Source organism: Nomia melanderi, chromosome 4, assembly GCF_051020985.1.
Source record: "Nomia melanderi isolate GNS246 chromosome 4, iyNomMela1, whole genome shotgun sequence".
NCBI classification, from domain to species: Eukaryota; Metazoa; Arthropoda; class Insecta; order Hymenoptera; family Halictidae; genus Nomia; species Nomia melanderi.
In genome coordinates, this window is record NC_135002.1 from 2,484,935 (window position 1) to 2,507,619 (window position 22,685).

The window sequence follows — 22,685 nt, forward strand, 5'->3', positions numbered from 1 at the left end:
GAACTTGGACGAGATCGAGGCGATCTCCGATCGCAGCGACGAAGGGATCGAGCGCGAGATGTTCCAAATGGACGCCGAAACCGATTCCTTCGTCAAGCATCGATCGGTGCGCGCCTCGGACAAACAGCAATTCAAATCCGTGCTCGCCGACCTGAAGGGCCAAGCGACTCGAACCAAATCCATCGATCGGTACACGACGGTCGCCGCGAAATTCGACCCCGAGTACGTCACCGTCGAGTCCAGGATCCAACGGTCCAGCACGCAGATCGAACGGAAGTTCGAGACGCGTCACGCGAACTCCGTCGATCCGCAGACGGTGGTGCAGCTGCAGCAACAGCAGCACCAACAGCAGCTGCAACAGCAGCTGCAGCAGCAGCAGAAGATCGTGAGCAAGCTGCTGCCTCACCAGGACTCGGCGCGGAAAGATCCGATCGTGTCGCAGATACAGAAGCAAAAGATGTCCGTGCTTAATGAGCTGAAGAGCTTGAGGCCGAAGTACCGTATCACGCACGTCGACTCGGAGGTATTGCGGGACGAGGGTATAATGCGGCCGAAATCGCGGATAGACGACGACGAGGCGAGCCCCGTCGAGTCCTCTAGGTCGGCGGTCGCGGCCGATCGACGGGCGAGAACGGTGCGCGCCCGCAGCATCGCCAGTCTCGAGGATCACGTCGCGTCGTGCGTTCACGTGAACACCGGTAGCTTGGGCAGGGAGTTGAGAAACCGCGAGAAGAAGCTCCGCGAGACCGAGGCCCGGCTCGAGTCGACATTTTCTAGGTTGCAGGAGAAAGAGCGTAAGATGATCGCGGACAGGGAGTATCGTAAACGCGTCGAGAGGGAGTATTCCAGTGGCGACTGGAAGAAGGAGTGGTTGGTCGGCGGAACGGCGTCTTCGGACACCAGGGAACGACGTTCGACGGAGCGACTGGACTCCCGCGAGGGTCGCAGGTCCTCCGAGCATCACGTTCGTCGGAGCATCGATCGGATCGACCTGAGGGAGCTCCGCAGGAGCATCGAGAGGCTGGACGTGCGCGAGAGGAGTTACGAGCGGCTGGACTCGAAGGAGAGGAATTCCCGTCAGAATCCGTGCGAGCTTCGCCGCAAGAGCTACGAGCGGCTGGACTCGCAAGGCCTGCGCGGCAGCACCGAGTACTTGAACAAGAGCCCCAAGGAGAGGAGCGGCGGCGCGGGCCACCGTCACGTGGACCGTCGCGAGAGGAGCACGGAACGATTGGATTCGAGGGAGAAGCGGCGGGGTCTGCCCCCCAGGAGCAACACCGTGGACTACAATCAGAGGCACACGTGGGAGAGGTTCGAGATGGGCCACAAGGGTCCGTTCGACAGATCCTCCGGCAGAGAGCAACAGCGGGGCAGGAGCGTCGAGAGGTTGTACTCGCAGGAGAGACCGAGCTTCGACTTCACGCCGGTCTCGATCGATCGGCTCGAGTCGTTGGAGCGCCGCGATTCCAAGGACAGAAGCGTGGGCGTGCACGAGAGGCGGTCCGAGTCGAGGGGCGGGGACAGGAAGTCCCTCGAGAGGATGGAGTCCCGCGAACGGAGGCAGCACGTCGAGAGGATGGACTCGTGGGACAGCAGGAACAGGCACGCCTCCGGGGCGGACGCGTGGGAGAGGGGGCGGCAGGCGGAGAACGCGCGGACTGGGCGGAGTCTCGAGTGCATCGAGCAGGAGGCGTACGAGTGGAGGCGGGACAGCGTCGAGAAGGTCGAGTACAAGGATACGAGGAAGGGGAAAGCGGGCGCGACGCGGCTCGAGAGAGGCAAGTCCGAGGAGAAGCCCCGGGAGAGAGACGACTGGCGTAGCCTGGAGAAAGCGCGGAAGGACGAGGAGAAACGCGAGAGGGAACGCGAGCGTGAAAGGGAGCGGCAGACGAGGCTGTCGATGGAATCGAGGACGGACACGGTGATCGGCGTGCCGATGGAGATGGAGAACCTGAAGGCCAAGACCGTGTTCGAGGAGTACGAACCGAAGATCGTCGGGGGCGTGGTCTTGGGCTTCGACGACACGATCCCCGGCCACACCCCCGTCGAGCGAACGAAGAGCGACCCGAACCCCGCTCGACAGAGACTCGGCTCGAACAGCAAGCGTCACATCCTGATGCACCAGAAGTCGATCGACCTGACGCCCGCCGATTCGGGCGACGAGGACCCGTTCTCGGACAGCGCGGCCATGCAGAAGGCCAACGTCGAGATACCGTACACGTTGCACAAGCGTCACGTGATGAACGGCACCGCCTCCGACGAGAAGTCCGAGTCGGACAGCGGCAAGACCACGAAGAAGCCGGCCCCGCCGAAGGATCTGCCGAAGCTACCTCTGAAGATGATCACGGACATCACGTGCTTCGACCTGTCGAAGCTGTCGCCGGTGGACAAGTCGGCCGGCGGGAAGGTCTCGTCGCCGGACAAACCGAAGGCGGCCACGCCCACGCGACCGAAGTCCATACTGATCAGCCCGTCGGACAAGCCGAAGAGCATCCTCAGCCCCACCTCCAAGTTGTCGCCCACCGACGCGAAGAGCCTGGTCTGCGGTCTGTCGCCGACGAGCAGGAGCCCGTCGAAGGTGGGCTCGAAGACCGCCTCGCCGGAGCCCAGACAGGCGTCCAGGTCCGCGTCCTTCGACAGAGGTAGGACCGAGATCGCGATGGAGGACCGCGTCTGCGTCAAGTCGTCCAGCCTCGACAAGAGACCGTCGCCGTCCAAGCTGTCCCCGATCGAGCCGAACGTGACCATCGTGTCGGCGATCAAGAAACGCTCGCCGAAGGTGTCGCCCACAGACCCGGACAAGACCATCGTCTCCGTGATACAGAAGAAACGTTCGCCGGACGGGGGTACCGGCCTGGTGACCGGGCAGAGGTCGTTCGACTCGAGGACGACCGGCAGGCCGCTGAACCTCGCGGACGTGGTCGGCCTCGAGATGAAGATGAAGCTGGAGCGTAAAGCCAAGTCCGAGGTCGAGAAGGACAGCCTGAGGACACCGGAGGTCAGTCTAGAGAAGCAGGACAGCATCGAGAAGATACCTCTGCCGGAGATCCCCGCGCCGGCGCTTGACGAGCACGCCGTTCCCTTGCCGGCGGAGGACGCGTCGAAGGCAGCGAAGCCGGCGAAACCACCGAAACCAGCCAAGTCGGCGATCGAACGGCGAGAGAAGGACTCCGTGGTGCCGCCGCCCGTTCCCAGCACGCCGCCGACCGTCTGCGAGAAACCGAAGGTCCCCGAGAAGCCGAAGAGCCTGGAGAAACCGAGCATCCCGGAGAAGACGAAGCGCATCCTGGAGAAGATCGAGTCGAAGTTCTCCGAGGCGAACCGGAACTCCGCGACGAGGATCGCCCGGCCGAAGATCATCGACACCGGCTTCGACGACTTCGTGGACCCGGTGGCCGACCTGCCGCTCGACGAGGTCCCGGTGAAGCCGGCGCTCGAGCTGGACAGCCTGAAGGTGCCGGAGTTCGTTCCGTTCGCGTCGAGGCCGCACGGCGAGCCGCTCCGCTCGAAGTCTCTGTCCCTCGCCGAGGAGAAAGCGCCGATCGACACGCTCCTCTCGCCGGAGGTCGAGAACAAGCACTTCGTGACGGACGTCTCGCCGAAGCGCGCGAGGCGGGTCAAGTCCGAGACGAAGAAGGACTTCAAGAAGCAGTCGAAGTCGCTGGAGGGGGACAAGCCGCCGCTGAAGAAGGCCGCGTCGAAAGAGTCGCGCGCCCCGACCGCCGGCGCCTCGAAGATCGACAAGTCGAAGCTGAAGCTGGGCGAGATGCCGCAGGAGATCATCATCATCGACTCGACGGACGTGGTGCCCGAGGTGAGCATCGTGCAGAAGGCCAGGTCGAAGTCGGTCACCAGGCTGTCGGAGAAGGCGCACTCCGCCTCGAAGGAGGACAAGGACGAGGCTCCCAAAGGTCGAGCCAAGTCCGCGTCGGTCGACGACGACCTGATCAAGGCGGCGGCCGCCGCGAAGATGGAGAAGGCGCGGCCCAAGTCGCTCGGCATCTCCAAGAGCCTCGGCAGCACCGAGAAGAGGGACTCGACGGAGAAGATCTCGCCGAAACGGACGATCGCCGCGAAGGCGGTCTCGAAGATCGCGGACGCTAAGCTACCGCCCCTGCCGAAGGAACCGCCCAAAGAGTCACCCAAGGAACCGCCCAAGGAGTCGCCTAAGGACCCGCCCAAGACACGCAAGTCCGACGGGGACGCCGAGCGACAGCCGTCCGAAGCTGTTCGAGCGGGAACCAACGAGCTGGAGGCGAAGTGGGAGGTCGAGCCTCCGGAGGATCAACAGCGGATCGACGCTGGTAAATCATCGGAATCCGGTAAAGCGGGCGAGCCGAAGGATTCGAAGAAGAGCCCCGTGCCTCAAGATCTGCCGCAGTCGTCGGTGGTCCTGCGGAAACCCGGTCAGACACCTGTATTGTTCGCCAGGGCCCGTTTGGGTCTGTCGGAAGGGAGCGGCATCGGCGCGTTGCAGAGGCAAGGCGCGACCCAGTCGCCCACCTCGCAGAGGAGGGCGAAGTCGTTGGACGCCGCGGTGATCGCGGTGCACAGGTTGCCGCCGGCGAACGCGTTCTCCAGCAAGGACGACACGGTGGACGTTTCCGAAGACCGGGAAGAGCAGCAGGAAGGCCAGGAGGCTCGCGCGCCGACCGGCGCCGCGGCGTCCAAGCAGCAGCAGTCGATGCAGATCGAAGCGTCGCCGAACCACAGATCCGACAGCACCGACCACACCACCATCCCCGAGATCTTCACCGACTCGCTCTCCGTCACGGAGACGTCCGCGCAGTACCTGGAGTCGCCGCTCACCGAGTGCAACGAAATCGCCGTGACCGTCGACCCGATCCCCTTCGAGAGAGACGTGGCGGGAATCGCGGACACCGGGATTGAGAGAGAGGGCAGGGAGCCGACCACCGCGCTGGAGACGGTCAAGGTGGACGACGGTACCAAGTTCATCGATCAGAGCTCCGTGGAGTCGGGTGCCGAGCAGGAGATCGCCTCGGACGAGCCGGAGATCGTCGAGTCGCCGAGCGCGAGCAACACCACGGAAGGACCCTTGTCGAGAGTTGGCGCAGAACTCGTGCAGACTCCGTCGGGATTGATCGAGGATAAGATCCAGGAGGTCGTCGAGGAGAGGGTGGAGGCGGAGGTCGTACGCGAGGATTCGAAGCCGCCTACGGAATGGGAGGATCTCCCGGACGTGACGGTGACGGTGAGTGCGGCGAGAGACGACGGCGAGGCGACCGACTACGTCGGCAGGCCGCTCGACCTGGACGACGGCCAGGACATGGTCAAGTCCCCTATACAGATCTCCATCGAGGAGTGCTCGGACGACGAGGCGGGCCACAGCGAGGAGCAGGACGACGACTACCGCGACGCTGAGGAGCAGGACACGGACAACCGTCCGCTGGACGACACCAGCGAGGACACGCTGGACGCGTTGGACGCGCTGGACGCGCTGGACACGCAGCTGCGCGGAAGGGGCATGGACAGCGAGCCCAGCTCGCCGGACTACGGCGTCGATCGGATGGACGAGAAGACTCTGGTCGAGGTCGAGCTGACGCCCGAGTATCTCGAAGCCAGGAGAGGCGAGGAGGAGGAGGTGCCCGCGGAGGAGCTGCCGGAGGACGAGCCGACCGAGGAGAGTTACGGGTTGAAACGACAGTCGCCCACGACCGTCGCGACGGTCGACCGGTTGTCGATCGACAAGAAGCTTCGACTCAGCAGCGAACGATCGAGGAGCGAGGAGACGAACACCTGGACGCCGGACCGAGAGGATCCCGAGTCGAGCTCGTGCTCGATCGCCCGCCCCCTGGGAATAGGGCAGATCCAGCCGATCGTGGATCGAAGGGAGTTGGCGGCGATGAGAGAGGCTCGCGGCGGCACCGGCTCGTTCGGTTCGTTCGGTTCGTTGGAGGAGGAGGCCGAAGGCGGGGCCCAGCCGGGCCCTCGGCCCGACGCCGGCTCCGCGTGGAAGTCCTTCCCGCTGGAGAGCTCCGGCAGCTCGAGCATCGAGGACGGCTGGCCCGCGCAGGACGAGAGCAACGCGGTCCAATCGCAGTCCGAGGACAGCAACGGGCAGAACGAGGACAGCTTCCAGGAGGATCTCGCCGATTTTCCTGGCAGCTTCGTGTACCCGATCGGGCCGGACATCTTGACCAGTTGCGGCACGTTCGCGCTGACGCGGACCCTCTCCAGGATATCTGAGAGGTCGACCACGTCGGAGCAGGACAAAAGCGACTTGGAGGACTCGTTCAAGCCGAGCTCGAGGTCCCCGAGCTTGGACGACGAGTCCCTGATGTCCAGCGACCACCAACCGTCCCTTTCCTCGGACCCGCCCTCCGGGACCGCGCTCCCGTCCGTCTCGGACGACCGGCGGACCTCGTCCGAGCTGCCCGACATCCCAATCGACGTCCCCGTCGCCGGGCTCGCCGGCGCGGAGGAGGACGCGAGGTCCCCGAAATCCGCCAGCAGGCCGAAGCTGTTGACGCAGAGCTCCGACGACTGGCCGTCGCCGCCCAGCTCGCCCGTCTTCGAGCCGGCGGTGGTCAGCCACGTGGAGACCTTCTACATGGAGATCAAGCCCGAGGAGGCGGTCAAGGTGACCGTCACCGACAGCACCGACACGCCCGGCCGCGTCGACCACGACAGCGACTCCAGCGACGAGAACCGCACCCTGCACGACGAGGACCTGCATTCCACCCTGTTGGAGGACGGGCAGAGCTCCACCTCGGGTACCACGGTGGACGGCACCGTGAAGATCGCCGTCAAGCCGAAGTCCAACTCGTACATCACCGGCTCCTCCCACAGCGAGGACACTTCGATGGGCTTGTCCATGTCCGAGTGGTCCAGCTCGAACAACACCGTCCGCCAGTACTGCCAGTACTCCGGCGGCACCAAGTCCGACGACAACTCTCTCGCGGAGTTGGGCCAGTCGATCTCCGACTGGTCCGGCAGCACCACCGTCATCCCCCAGCAGTACTACTCCTCGATCGCGGTCGAGAAGAGCCAGAGCGACACCACCACCTCGGACAAGAGCGTGACCAGCATGCGACCGAACTCCAAGTGCAGGATAGTCGAGAGCCCGCCGTCCGGTCCGTCCTCCCCGCCGTTACCGCCATTACCGCCATTGCCACCGTTACCACCGTTGCCGCCGCCACCGGACTCACCTCCCCTGAGTCCACCACCGACAGGACTCGCGGAGGAGCACCGGCGTTCACCGTTCGACCCCGGGGACGAATCGGCCGGAGACGAGAGGCGGTCGACGCGAGCCGCCAGGGACGAGCAGCTGGACGAGGCCAGGCGATTCATCGAGAGCCAGTTCGACGAGCAGCGACGTCTCGCGTCCCGACGCTTCGACGAGGAGCACCAGCGGCAGACCGGCGCCTCGCGGACCTGCTACGCGGACATCTCGCCGCCGAGGATCACTCTGCGCAACGAGTTCGACGAGGCGGTGGACGAAGAGTTCCGGGCGATGTCGGACGACGGCGACCCACCGCCGTTGCCTATTCTTGAGGAGGAGGAGGAGCTCGACGAGGAGGACCGCCTCTACGACAACGTGCCCGCGATGAAGTACTCCAGTGGCGACCACGTGCGCATGGAGGTCGGCCGCGGGGACAGCTCGGAGGACATGCACGAGAAGTACGCGAACCTCGCGACGCTGGCCGCCAGGACCGCGGCCAGGGAGGACGAGTGGTCGTTCGAGGACGAGAGGAGGGACCGGCCCTCGGCCCGCAGAGAGAAGACCGGCTCGGCGAAATTCGAGCGCGGCTTCTCGGAGCCCGTCGAGACGGCCAGGTACCACGAGACCAGGTCCACCGAGAGGCCGGTGGTGGTGCCGATCCGCGCGAAGTCCACGCCCTATTACTCCACCACCAGCCTGAGCGGCGAGTCGACCACGTCCAGCCCTCCGATGCAGATCAGAACGCAGATCCGCACGAAGACGATGCCGTTCCCCTCGAGCAGGAGCCCGCAGAGCGAGGGCGACACCTCCTCGAGCATGGACAGCCCCGTGCACACGCCCATCCGCGGCCAAGCGACCGTGCGACGCCGCAGGCGGGAGAACCTGAAGAGGCGGCACCGCGTGGTGGTCGACCTCGAGGTGAAGGACGGCCAGATCGTCTCGAGCACCGACTCGAGCTTCGACGTGGCCAGCCACGACGTCGACGACGACGAGGAGGAGGAGCTGGAAGGGGAGGAGGAGCCGGAGCAAGAGGAGGAGGAGGAGGAGGACGAGTACTCCGGGCCGAAGGACGAGCGGGAGTCTCGCAGGCAGCAGCGTTGACCGCTTCGCCGGACGCTCTGGCCGATCCGATGATACCGAAGCGATACACCGAGCTGACGTCGAGCCGATATCGCTCGCCTTGGGCCCGTTCCTGCTCCCTTTCCGCTCCCGTCGTCTTCGACGCGCGTTCCCCTCGACCACCGGCCTTGCACTGATTCCCCGCGGATCGCCGCGGAACGTTCGCCAGTTTCCCAGTTTATCTTTCTCCGGAATCTACGAGAGACGAACTTCCTCTCGGAAGAACGTTTCGACTGTCCCCTCTGTCGACGTCGCGAACGTTGTCTCTCTCGTCGTAGTTCGCTTCGCGAATGTGATTCTTACTCTAGTCGCGAGCGTTCCGCGTTCCGGGGAATCCCGTGGTCGAGAGGAACGCTACCGTGCGCGGACGTCGCGCTCGAAAGGGAAACTCTCTTCGTGGAACTTCGCGTCCGTCGTCGCCCTCCTCGGAGGGGGGTCGACGCGCGAACGACACACTTCCGGTCCTCGGAATTGAGCATAGTCTGTACTCCTCGTACCGGTGGACCGCGTCTCCGTCTGTGATCGAGCGACGCTCCGAGTCGGCGTTCGCGTCCGGCGCCGACGATGTCTCGTTCGGTCGTTCGAAACCTGAAGACAACTTCGAACGAACCGCGCGAGCCATCGGCGTCGCGGACGATCGTCGCGTCGACGTCGATCGAGACACCGCGGAGACCGAGATACCGCGAACAATCTAGTCTAACGTGCCCCGTCAAGGGTATAGAATTATCTACGGTTTGTTACGCGTTTTAGAAACTCGATTTACTTTGATATCGTCGTTGATCGCGTGTTAGTTGGGGTTGCGGTGAATGGGTTTGGGGGTGGGGGGTGGGGTTGGGGCACGATGTAAAGTACCCGACGCGTTAAGTAACGTGATGAAACGTCTCGACGCGTGCATCGAACAGCCGAATGATACGAATCGAACGATGCTCACAGCCGCGCGCGTGCACGCAGCCATTTAACCTACAAATTAGCCGGTAACGGGAAGCGAGCCGCAATGGCGGCCGGTCGAAGACCGGGCCGCGGAACGCCGTCGCGTGTCGAACACGCGGAAAGAGGCTCGGCTCGATTGCGAATCGTTTATTCGGGAATAACGCGGAAGCTTTTCTCGCTGCGGAAACCGTTTCGGAATGCGCGGCGCTGTTCAGATTTTACGAGAACGACAATCATTCGTCGGATGTAAGAGACGAGCATCGTCGGGGAGTCTCCGGGATGACAAAGACAAAACGATTTATTATTGTTAATGGACAAGTAGCCCCTCGCTTCGTTCGAGAATCGTATCTTCGACGGCCGATCGTGTACTATTATTCGGTCGTAGTTTAGTTCGTGTTCCCGTTTTTTAGGGCCGAAGCTAAAATGAGAGAAAATGGGAGAAAAAAGAGAAAAAGATGAGGAAAAGGATTGAATGAAACACAAGGACAAGTTGCTCAACGTAGATACTCTTTCGGTGAAGGAGACGATCCTCGCGTACTTCTACCGCGCTGAGTTCACGACGCGTCCGCGTTCTCGATCCGTTTCGTTTCGTTTCGTTTCGTCTCGTTCCGTTTCGTCTCGTTCCGTCGATGGATAGGGAGAAACGGTTGCTGTGATAAACTGAACGACATTCAACTCGGGACGGACCGTCGAGTTTCGAATGTTCGTTTTACTCGAGAGAAGGGAACTCGTCGGTCCAGAATTCTGCTCGGAGCAATGGAAAACGCGTTGATTCGAGATCAGCCGAAATTACCTAAAATCGATCTTTCTGAAGCTTTGCATATTTGTAGTCGTTTAGGTCTGATATTGATACCCTACAACTTTTCCCCTGATTTTCAAGATCAAGTGTTCTTGGCTTCTCACTTTGAGTCTCACTAACGTCGATGTTAGTTCATTCAGTTACAGCTTGATATCACGCTCTATTTATTTATTGAAGGATATTTGGGAGTCATTGAAATGTTACCTTTAAATGGTAGAATTGTGATACTACAAATAAATATAGAAAAAATTGTTGGAACAGGTAGAGGTTGCAATAAAGTAGAGTCTGACTCGACATAGGACTGTTAAGACTTACGGAATCTATCGTGTTGTAACAAAAAAATGGTATAAACTCAGAGCTGATACTAAGAAGACAAGAGATCCAAGCATTCCTGCTTCATATAATTCCATGTAATTAGTTTATCGCATAAAACTTCGACTAATATGTCACTCAAATTCGTGTGACTCTATTTTTCACATAAACTTGAACATTCTCTTGGTGACGTATCGAAATACGGAATGTTGTTGTACGAGATACAAGAAAGTAGAGCAATCATTACGAAGAATCTTGACCTAATTTCTGCTTAACGAAGGTAACTGTCTCGACCGCACAGCAGTATCGACAATTGTCTATTTACCAAAGATAATTGAATAGTCAATTTAATTTGACCTTTAATAGTCAAAGTGTCGAATAATTTGTGGGCGTTTCGACGGATTTCTACGGTCCAATTGTCTATTTACAAAAAATAATTTAATAGTCAATTGAATTTAACCTTTAATAGTCAAAGTGTCGAATAATTTGCTTTCGTTTCGACGGATTCCCACGGTCGACGTCAGACCGAAATGGCTGCCGATATACAAACTTCCCGGAGAATCGACCCGAGGATAATTTCGGCCGATTTCGAATGAACGCGTCCGCGCGTCGCGAGCAACGGGATCGCGCGGGTGACACGCGTCTCGTCCCGTCCATCGTCCGTCGTCCACCGTCGAGCGGTTTTCGTGCGGCGCGCTGGAGCGGAAAGATTAACACGGCGAAAAGTGGTCGTCGCGTTCACGGGGGAATAAATAGACACGCTGCGGCCTCGCGCAGCGTTAAAAATACGGTATCGCCGGGAGAAGGAATCACGGAAGGATCGCAATAACGAGAGTCGCTTTATCTCCCACGGGTGTCGCGATCGTTGCCGTTTCTTTTCTTTTTTCTTTGGCCGCGGAAGTGAGATCGGATAGCCATGCTGGTCCCCCGGGAGCTGTACGAAAGCAATAATCGATCTCCGGAGATCGCGGATCGTGGATCGACAAGAGGAAATAACGAACGAAGGAAAAAAGAAAAAACTTCGACTCGAGTCCAACTCGTCCCTCCGACTTTACGCTTAACTCGGTCCTTTTTGGACAGCGGTATTAATCACGATCAGCAACCATGGGCATATCGGAGAATCGACGAATCTATTTTTCCATATCGCGACGGAACGCATCGGTTCCGATTTCTTCCTAGACTTCTCGATCGTTACTTTCGCTTCCTTCCGCTTTCGTTCGTGTCGTTCATTTCAATCGCCGATTTTGGCGTGGTCGTTCTATATTCGTTTTCGTTGCGTACATTTTCTTCGTTGTTCCGTTTGAATTGTTAATTACCATCGAGACATTTTGCATACCATCGACTACTTGGTAGCCCAAAAACTCGCGACGCGAACCGAAAACGCGCGAGACGGAAGGAAGGCCAGGAGAGAACGCGTGCACGTGAAAGGAGAAAGAAATAACAAAGGAAGCGCGCGCGCGACGTCCATCGTCACCGTCATCCTAGTCATCCTCGTCGTCACAATCATCGTCGTAATCGCGGAAATCGTCGTCGTCCTGTATCGTTAAGCACGGATACAACGCGGGCGGTCGTTTAATCGGTCGCGCGGCGAGACGCGGGAGCCGACCGACTGAACGAACGAACGAACGGCCGTTTAATCGCCGCTCCATTATCCTCTATTGTTACCCTATTATCGTCGCGGATAATCGATCGCAAGGTTACCGTTAACTACGTCGTAGCGCTCAGCGAAGATTACGAGAAACGAGGCAACGCGACTCGCGTGCAGACACAAACAGAATGAGATTCAACTAAACTAAACTAAACTAAACTAAAGTAAACTAAACTAAAGTAAAGTAAACTAAATTAAAGTAAACTACACTAATCTAAACTAAAGTATCTTATACGTACTTTATCGAAAGCAGCTAATAACATTTGTAGAAGAAACGACGGAAAGAAAAGTAAAGAAAAGTAAAGTAAAGAAAAGATAACCGAGAAAGAAAGAGAAACGCGTTGAGAAGCAACCGGACGACTGCCGAGTGCCGATAACGATGGCGAGGTTCGAGTCCCCATTTCCCCCCACGAGTCGAGTAACTCTCGTCCGTCGAACCGAACGGATCGACGATCGATCCCGCGAGATCTCGCCGCTTTTCGTTCGGATGCGAAAAGCGCGAGACGCAGCGGCCGGTTCTCCCAGAGTTCCGCCGTGTCGATCCGTTCCCCGTGCATGCGCAACGAGGCGTTCCCCTAAGCGCCGATCCCTCGTCGGAGCCGGCCGCTGCCCTTCGAATCTCGTCGACAACGGTTCACCTGGAACGCGGTGCCCTCGGATCGCCTTCGCTCCGCGCCGATCCTGAATTCGTCGGTCGTTCTTCCAAATTCTCGTCGCTCCTCCTCTTTTTCCGTTGTAATTGTACGCCGGACCCGCCTATTTCGCGGTAGACCCGCCCGTTTCACGGCGGACACGCCCATTCCGCGGTAGACACGCCCACGTAGGGCTTTCGCGAACAGTCACCCGTCACGTGGCTCCGCGAATCGAACGCGGAGAATCAGCGGATCGACGATCTGTCACGGTCGGGGCGGATCGAGTCCGAGAGCGAACATCATCCCCATCCGAGAGCGGAGGAACAGCCAACCGTCGCGTCCTCGATCATTTCCGTGCTCGAGCCCCTGGTACAATATCGTTTCGGTTCCGCCGAAGGATCTTGACTTGTTCTCGTCTCTTGCATCTGTGCATCGTCAGTCCTGTCTCCTTGCCATCGATATACATATATTTATATATATACATATAAGTACTGTATTACACACGCACGCGTCTCTCTTCAAGCACCATTTTTTCTCTCTGTTCATTTCTTCTTAGTTCTCGTCTGTCTCTTTCTCCCTCCGTCCCCCCGCAGTTCATTCTCTCTTATCTATTTATCTCTCTCCCCGTGCAGTCTGTGCGTCATCGTATCATATCGCCCGACGAACCCCTAGCTTCTCCGTCGATTCAACGCTACCCTATTCCTCGTCGGACAATTTCCTCCTCGCGTAACGCGTCGCTCCTCTTTCGTTCCACGTTCATTCCACGTTCATTCTACGTTCGTTCTAGCATCAGCATCATCGTATCTCGTCCCCGTTCTCGTTTGCCGGTATCATTCGACGCGTGTCGTCGAACGCGTGCGTGTCGTGCGCGACTTGCGCGTCCGCAGCCTCGAGATCGTCGCGCCTTGATAATCGTCCCGGTCCCTGCCACGTAATCACATCCTCGAATGATACGACGAACACCCAAGCGGACCGCGGATGTTCATGCGAACGTGGTTCAACTCGCGGACCAATCGGCGGAAACTGCGATCGGACAGGGTTTCGTTTGGTCCGCCGGAATTCGCGCGGATCTCTTTACATTTTAGCGAACTTTTTAATCTGGTCAACGACAGACGAATTTACTGTGAAACGAACAAGCGGCGTTCGCGGTCCGCGTGGGTGGTCCGCTGACTTTCCCCAGCGACCGAGACGATTCGATGGGAAATCTTGGCGCCGGGTCGCGAGAACCTCGAGCTGGACCAGAGGTCGCCGGTCGATCGGTTTCTATCCTCGCCAAGGGGCCCGTACACGTCGTACGATTCCCGGAATAAGGATCGAGGCCTGATCTAGATTTCTAGACCGAGTCCTAATCTATTCTTCTCTCCTTTCGTTCGCTTTCCCTTCTTTCAACTCTGTTACATCGTTTCCTTGGAAATAAGGGTTGAAAGGTTTACTTAGATTTACGAGCTTTAACCCTTAGCACTCCAGATGGTTTTGCAATCTATCAGCAACTGTTAATTTTTATAGTATCTTTGGAGAAAATGAGAAATGCTATAACATTCCTTCGATCTTTTATTTTCCTTAGTGCAAAATTTCGATGCGCGGAAAATCTAATAATTTTAAGTTTCTTTGATTCATTAAAATATTTGATATAACTGGTGCAATACTGGAGCCTACAGAGTGCAAAGGGTTAAACTTCAAATGTTTCACAGGCTTCGAGAATATTCCAATGTATATTAGCTGTTTATACTCTCTAATTTTCTCTTTCTCAATCAATACCTCCATCTTGATTTTCACTTCTAATTTGTTCGCGTCGTCCCTTTCGACAGAAACACCTCGTACTCGCCATTCGCGTGAATTCGAGGCGAAATCGGCGTCGCACGTCGAACGGCGGAATGGTGACGCGTACGGGCCCCTTTAGCAAACGACTGAATACTGTACTCGTTACGATTAAAAGAATGTCGCGCGCCTGCGGGATGGTAGCGTGGGCGCGTCTCCAATAGCGTGTATTTAAGACGTAATTTCCTAGACGTAAGAGGTTTAGCATACAAGACGAGCTCGTGAATACCTACCTGCGATAGGGATCAAGGTATCTGACGTAAAGATATATGCAGGTAACTGGTACGGTTATGCCGAGTGCGCCTGTCGGTCTCTTAAATCGATAGATCCGACGGTAATCGTTTCTCCGAGAGGTCCCCCACGATTCGGTGAAAGAGATCGTTTCGAGAGAGTCGAGTCTCGGGATTCCACGGACACTCGTTCGATGGAGGGCCGACAAAGGATAAGCTACGCGCGCACCGTCGATCGCCAACAAGGAAATCTATTCTTTTGTACGGTCCGGATGCGGCTGGCTTCATTTCCCCGGCTTTTCTCCCGTGGCCGCTTCCCGGCAAGGGAGAATAGAATATCTCACAGCTTTTCAGACGAACAATCGGACGATCGTCCGATTCGTTGACGCATTGAGCGCCGGCTCCGCAATAATGCGGATTTCTGGATTTGAATATGCAGTTAAAATGTACTATCTTAAATGTACAATGTTTTGAATATTTTTTTGGCTACTCGTTGATCAGATACAAGGCTTTAACCCTTTACTCGGAAGTTTTTCATTAGAAATATTCTTCTGATGAGATAGAGAGGATATTTTGTGAAACTAGATGAGAAATCACACATCGACAAAGCTGTTTTGTTTGAATATTTCTCAGATTGATGCATTGTACGGAGTTTAATATCAAGTATCAAATTTTATAGTTGTATGAAATCAATTGGTGAGGCACCTCTCGAGTGCAAAGGGTTAAACGTCTCTTGTCGCCGGCGCTCAACGTGTCGAGAACAAGGGAAATCGAAATTTCGCGTGGGCGAGATGACCGTAGATCGTAGGAACGAGATTCACGGGGATCCTCGCCGTAGCCCTCGTGCAGTGAGTCAATTAAAACGTTCAGGGTGTTCGAGCCTTCGACGTCCAAGCAGTTCGCGCGTTGCGAGTCGGGTTCCCCACGCTCTACGTCCCCTGCACTTCGATCGATCATATTTATATCATTTCCACTTTCGTTTGTTCAGTGTTTGAGAAAGTCGTCAGTGCGCGTGTAGTCAGAGTCCGTCGATGAACTCGCGGCAGCAACGGATCCTGCGTTCGTCGGATACGATGGACGAGCGATTCACCGAGAAGTAAAGAGAAAAGAGAGCGAGCGAGAGATGAGGGGCGAGTGGAGACGAGTGAGAGGGAACGAAAGAAGTATGACGGATAGCGAATGACAGGACGTTAGAATGGTGTGGAATGAATGAAGGGAGAACGCGAGACCCGAGATGGATCCACTCTATACGCATAAACGTGTGTGCTTTATCGACAGGTGGTGAACAGAACAATCGTTGGAGCTACGCGAACGGCTACGTGAACTCGCCGGCTTGGCACGTGCCACTGCGCGTGGCGCAGATTCGTAACGTAATGGTTCACGCAACGCCACGCACCCTCACCAATCGGTTCATACCGGCATACCCACGTTGAGAATGAACACGCATCGTTGCGGGACCGAACACGAGATCAAAGAAGTACCACGCTGCTCGCCGAGTCCCCGGCAAAAACGAATAACAACTATATATATATATCTTATATCGTGCCCGTCGCGTCTTCGTCCCGAGTGAAATCGAAAGTAAAACATACAACGGGGTCTATCGATTGACAATTCATCGAGACACACGAGACAAATGACAGTCTATCGAGACAAACGAACATCGTGCTAGCGACATTCACCGTCGATTCGATCGAAAGGAACAGTACGAATCGAACGAGAAACAATGTCACGCGTCGCGCCCGTAAAAATGGCGAGTCGGCCATTTTCTACGAACGTTGCTACTCTCGCGACCCCTGCCGTTACAGATGACACGTGTCGTGACGTTCGTTACTCGCCAGGAAGTTTCTTTATTGCGAGGTGCCGAGATCGAAACGATTGATCTGAAATATTCGAATGTCACGTAGGAACGGTCGTTTCGTTTACGAACGGCTTGTCTCATGGAGATCGCGTCTCGATCGACTCGTTCGATCGATCCTTCCTCTCATCGCTTGCCAACCAGTTCGATTCCGGTTCCCCTTTTCACAGGCCTTCTCCCGTTTTCTCTCGTTTTCTCTCTTTTTCTGTTTTTCTCTCTTCGCCGATCTTTTCCGATCTCGGTAGATACCCTTAGATGTCCGCGTTGCCACTCGCACTCCTCGTCTGCGTCGCGACCCTCTTCGAAATCTTGCGTCACGCGTGCATCGGAATTCACCGGTTTGTCGCTCCGTTTCCCAACGATCGGCGCGCGATCGGTCGTTCCGGACGAATCGAGCATTCGAAAGAATCCGCCGGAATCGGTGAACGATCTCGTAACGATTCGTAACGGCAGACTGATCGATCGTTACTCTCTTTCGCGCGTTCCTCCGAGTTGTGAAGTTGCACGCGTGCTCGGCTTTCGAAGATGACGCCGATCACCGACACTTGTGTCTGCATCCCGCACCTTTAGATACAGTGATGCTCTCTTAAATTTTCAAATCTCCGGACGCAGCATTCAAATTCTGGCGAACACGATCACCCTTTGGTTCCCTGAATTCGATTACCTTCGAAGGCAAAGATATAATGAGCGAGAAAATTTCAATTGAAGTCATTTTAACCTCACCTCGAATGTAGTATCGATGGGTCATCGAAATTCGTCCGATTAAAATGAGTCCAAACAACGTAAATGGGTCTAGTTTTTCCGATTCGGAGAAACGAACCTTAATTTCGTTAATTACATTAACTCGGTGAAACTAGTTCGTTCCGATTAGTAGAAACTGACTCATTTAATCGGACGAATCGGAAGAGACTGGTACATTTGAAGAGGTAAGACATAAATGACTTCAAACTGAAATTATCATCATTGCACGATTGTCGCTCGCTTACACCTAGCTCGAGACAGTAGTAGCAGAGCGGGGACGGTACGTTGAAATTTAGCCGAGCAGACCTTTGAAATTTAAGCGAGCATCACCGTAGCGAGTCACGGTAAACCGTGCGTTCCACCGGGCCCGACGAGCAATAACGCGTTGCCCGAAGCTTTCGAGCGTTTCAACGTTCCAAAATCAATCTCGCGTTCCGCCGGCAATCGAATCATTGAACTCCGTCGCATTCCTTGGACGACGATCGACGCGCGTACCAGCGCAGCCCGTTACAGTGGAATCTGAACGCGATGATCGTGACAGTTTCACTGAAAGCTTCCTCGGACGAAGGTGTCGAAAGTTTCGAAAGACGGAAACTGCGACGAGACGTCTCCCGACGTCTCGCGCCCGAGAAACTGATAAGTAGTCTCCTCCTGTTTTAGGTGTGTAGCTTGCCGTTTCCATTTCCTGTCTGTCCCCCGTGCCTTTACGCGCGGAGATGTGAATTCACGGCACGCGAGTCTTTCCGCGTTTCACCCTTAGCACTCCAGGTTGTTCTGCTATCTATCGGCAACTGCAACTAATTCTTATAGTATTCCTAGCTAAAAATGCTATAACATTCTTCGATCTTTTATTTTCCTTAGTGCAAAATTCGGATGTGTGGAAAATTTAACGATAGGGTAGTTTCTTTAAGATTCATTCAAATAGTCAATACAACTGCTGCAATATTCGAGCCTACAGAGTTCAAGGGGTTAACACGATAAATGCCACGTCACTTCCGAATTGGAAACGATCGTGACATGCGAGATAATCGACGTCGAATCAAAATGCTTCTAAATAAAGATAAAATTGTAACGCAGATCGTGAACAGCGAACAATCGCTACTTTTCTTCTAAAAGGAGCAGTAAAGATTCTCGTGGCGCTTAAGGTGTTAATCATTTTCCAAATTCTCCTACATCGAGCCCGATGACCGGGTCACTCATTCGTGTCACGCGTCTCCCGTAGACTCGATGCCGGATATTTCCAACAATCGTCGATCGAGTGACCCAGCCATTTTCGCGCGACAGTTAGCCGATACACGCCGGATCCTTCCCGATCGGAACGCGACGCGAGCCGATCCATCGGACTCACATCTCTGGCTGCAGTGTGGTACTACCGGTACTCGACTTGTCCCCGCATCGTGCACCCAACGACGGCACGATCCCGCGTTCACTGGTTGCTCTTAGGTACCCGTGAACCATTGCGTAGCGAAACCAACTCTCAAGACCCCCCTGTTGTCACACGATAAACGAACAATCTCACCGATGATCGTCTCTCTTTGTCGCCCGTCTCTCACCGACACACGATCTCACCACCCGTAATCTGTCACACATCGCCGCCGATCTCGGGGATTTCCCGATCGTCCTCGCCGCGATAGAGTCACGCACCCCGAGAACACCTACTTAACTTCGCACACGCGTACACGTGAATATCTCGTGGCCGGTAATTGTTGCAACGTATGCGTATAATAATCACACTGTAACATTTGTACATGTCTTTCACTCGCTCGCTCGCTCGTTCACTCACTCACTCACTCACTCACTCTCACTCTCTCTTTCTCTCACTTTCTCAGTCTCTTTCTCTTTCACCCTTTCTTCGCGTACCAGCATTATTTCTGAACCCTCTAACGTGGCCTTCTTCCAGGTGTTCCCGTTCGCTGTTCATTTTCCAGGTGGTCGATGATCCGCGTCGCGACGCGCGGATTTCTTTTCGTATCCGTTTCGCGTCTGTCTCCTATTCGAAAATGATTTTGATACTGTCGATCTCGAACCCCGTTTCGACGGTGCCAAATGTGTCTTCGACAACTTCCCGATCGCCGCTTGCCTCGCATTTCACTTCTCCAGCGCGTTTCATCGATTTCTTTGGGAATTCGACCGACCACGAGGCATCACGATATGCCGGAAATTCGTTTCATGCGATCCGTAAAGACTGCAGTTAGATTTTGATACGTATTTTTACATTTTATTGTATCCCTCCTGTTTGTATTCCACGCGGCCGCACTCGCGCCCGCGGTGTGTAGCTGTAGTCGTAGCTCCGTAGGATTGTACCTCTCGATGTATCTCGGTGTAGAACCGGTGTCGACACTCTGTTCGTTTAAGTGCCAAAATGGAAACCATATCTACGTCGTTTCGAGCGAACATGCGACGCAAGCAAGTCCATCCGAACTCGAACTTCTTCGACCGGTCGGTCGAATGACGGGGACGGCTCGGAAACGGGGTTCACGCGTTTATTGCGCATTCTACTTTTCTAACGATTCCACGTGGGTATTCACCCTTTGCACTCGGAAGATTCTCGATAGAAATATTTAACATTTTTGACGAGGCGAAGACGATATTAGAATTAACTCGAAGGGAAATCACATTTATTCCAATATTTCACGTATTGAGGCGTTATACAAAGATCAACATTAAATATCATATTTTATAGTTTTACTGCATTAAATCAAGTGGTGACTGAGACTCCCGAGTGCAAAGGGTTAACCCTAATCGGACCACGGTGCGACTTCAGTCACATTTGACATTTTTACTGAAATTTTTCGATTTCATATTGCATTTCCAAAGGTCTTTGTGAACTTTCAAAATTTGGGCCATATAAACAAAAACAACTTAACCCTTGTTACCTGAACAAAACTCCAACAGAATTGGACACTGTGTCGCCGGACGACATAGTGTCAATAATCTTGCATATTATATTTTTCAAATCAATTAAGAAAATTGACATTTCCGACAATTGCCTGTACAACACGTCGCTGACGTTCCTCTAACAGAAGCATCTCGACGTGTCGCGTCTTTCAACCGCAAGTGGTCAATAGAACTACCGAGCATTTAATACAATTAATATGCAATCTCTATAAAAATTCAGTTTCTTTGGATGCTCATAGTACTCAAGTGAAACTTTCCAAAATCATCTCAAATATTCAATTCTTAAGGTATTAACCCTTTGCACTCCGAAGTTATCACTAGAAATATTCCAACATTTCCTAACGAGACACAGACGACATTTTCTCAGATTGAAAGAAATCTCACACGCATCGAGGAAGAGAACTATCTTCCAATATTTCGTACATTGATGCATTATACAAAGTTTAAACATCAAAGTTCACAGTTCTGCCGTGTGAAATCATTCGGTGGCCCAGAGGCGCCTCTGGAGCGCAAAGGGTTGACTGGTACGGTTCCAGTGTTAAATCCCTGCCGGTGTTCTCCCAACCGAACGGTGTACCACTGAAAAAGTTCGCCGGAAGCTCCTTCGAAGCGGATACGAAAAGTAAACCACGCAGGTCGCGTAGACACCGAAATCGCCACCATTCCCGAACGCTTCGCTAAATCTCTGTACTCCCTTTCGTTTGATCTTCTAACGGTCGCCCATCGACATTACCGTACTCGTTAACTCTATATATGTTCGAACTATACATACGTATACATATATACATATGAATCTATACATATATATATATATACACGGTCCGTATATATAGGCGCGGTGTGACTGCTGCCCCCTCCCCGGACCGACGGGAAAAAAGGAATCGAAAATCGGTGTAACCGTGGTTCGATCACGATGCATTGAATTGTAGAAAGAGTAGGAGGATGATGATGATGATGATGATAATGAGGAGGAGGAGGATGGAAGGGTGGGCAAAGATTCTCGAGAGGGTGGGGGTGGTGGAGAAAAATAATTTCTATAACGGGGAGCCACGGCGTTCGAGGGATGGGGGATAAAAAAAAACGACTTTCCAAGCGTAGGGAATCTATTGTACATTATCGATTTATTGATACATCAATTATGATAATAATAAATTATATACAAAGCGAGTCTTCTGTGCGCGTGTGCGTGTGCGTGCGCGTGTATGTGTGTACGCGAGCTCTTAGAGATGCGTCGTGTGTTGTCGCGTCACCTTTTATTCTTTGCGTTTTATAATTCGGGATGATTTCTATGATTTCTCATCCGTTCAACGATCCATCTCCTCGGAAGACGAATCTCGCGACAGCCCCTCGGATCGGTTTTCCTCGAGACACAGAGTACGTTGGGACGCCGAGTCAGTTCCTACCGTGAAAACTTTCCCTTTGTCCGATCGGTTTCCGGTTACACGATCGAAATGAATTTTCAAGCGAAAAGTATTCGGAGATTCGAATGCTCGAAGAGATTCATCGTCGAACGACTCGGCGACCGCGAGCGAAGAGTCGATCATTGGATCCCACCGATCGGCTCCCGATTTTTTCCGCGCTCCCCTTTAACCTTATGTGTCTGTCACTTTCTCTGTCTCTGTCTCTCTGTCTCTTTTCCCCTCTGTCTCCCCGAGCTGTTTTCTCTCGACGTTCGGCTTTTGATTTTCTCCGTTTACAACCGTTTGGAACCGCGCCCCTTCCGGTCCCGGCGAGTCCTCCTCTTCCCGATCTTTATTACCGTATCTTTTTATCGCACTCCCGGATTCGTTGGTCGGCCGGACGACAAATAACCATGTGTGAGTAATCCCCAACAGTGCCTATCTTTACTGTCAGTGATACGTTCGTTACTATTATTCTATCGTTACATTACTCTCTTGTTCGTTACTGTTATCGTTTACTATTATTCTTATTATTATCATTGTTATTATTATTATTATTATTATTGTCAATACTGTTACCGCTATCGTTAACGTTATTACCGTTACTGTCGATCATGATTTCTCTGCTATCGTTTTGTGTATCGGCGAGAGTCCGCGGAGATACGTTAGCGATCGTCTCCTGCGGAACGATCGAAGGTTACATTCATTTTAGCCTTCGGGTGAGAGCCCTGTCCAATAGGAACATTTTCCCAACGTTTCAGCAGGCTTCGTCAGGAGGCTAAAGGCACACTGATACTTGTGTGTCTTGGAAGACTTTCTTTAAATGACCCTGTTCATGTTCCGGTGGTTACCAATCAGTCTTAATTGGTCAGCTGGACAATTAAAAAAGCGGGAGGAGGGAGCGCCGAATGGGGTTCGATTGATATCCTGTGTCCCTGTTGACGTTGTTAGGGTGTTTCAGGATTTCCATAGATTCCCTACATTTGCGCGGGAAGTAGTCCTTGCACCCGGTCAAGATATTGACCTCTTCGAACTGGATCGTGTGTCCCGTGGTCAGCTGATGTTCCGCAGACTGGGTGTATTTTAGTCTGGTGCAACGACTATGTTCGATAAGGACTAC

General features: G+C 54.4%; 2 protein-coding genes across 2 annotated transcripts in view; both read left to right on the forward strand.

Annotated features, from left to right (window-relative positions):
• Positions 1 to 16,100, forward strand: part of LOC116428311 (uncharacterized) — a 25,217-nt gene extending 9,117 nt beyond the window's left edge. The window contains exon 12 of the mRNA XM_076367497.1: positions 7 to 16,100. Coding sequence (XP_076223612.1) covers positions 7 to 8,284 — 8,278 coding nt within the window. The 3' untranslated portion in view covers positions 8,285 to 16,100. The remainder of the gene's footprint in view (positions 1 to 6) is intronic.
• LOC116428233 (FERM, ARHGEF and pleckstrin domain-containing protein 2-like) overlaps positions 16,101 to 22,685 on the forward strand; it is a 14,630-nt gene continuing 8,045 nt past the window's right edge. The window contains exon 1 of the mRNA XM_031979614.2: positions 16,101 to 21,982. Coding sequence (XP_031835474.2) covers positions 21,652 to 21,982 — 331 coding nt within the window. The 5' untranslated portion in view covers positions 16,101 to 21,651. The remainder of the gene's footprint in view (positions 21,983 to 22,685) is intronic.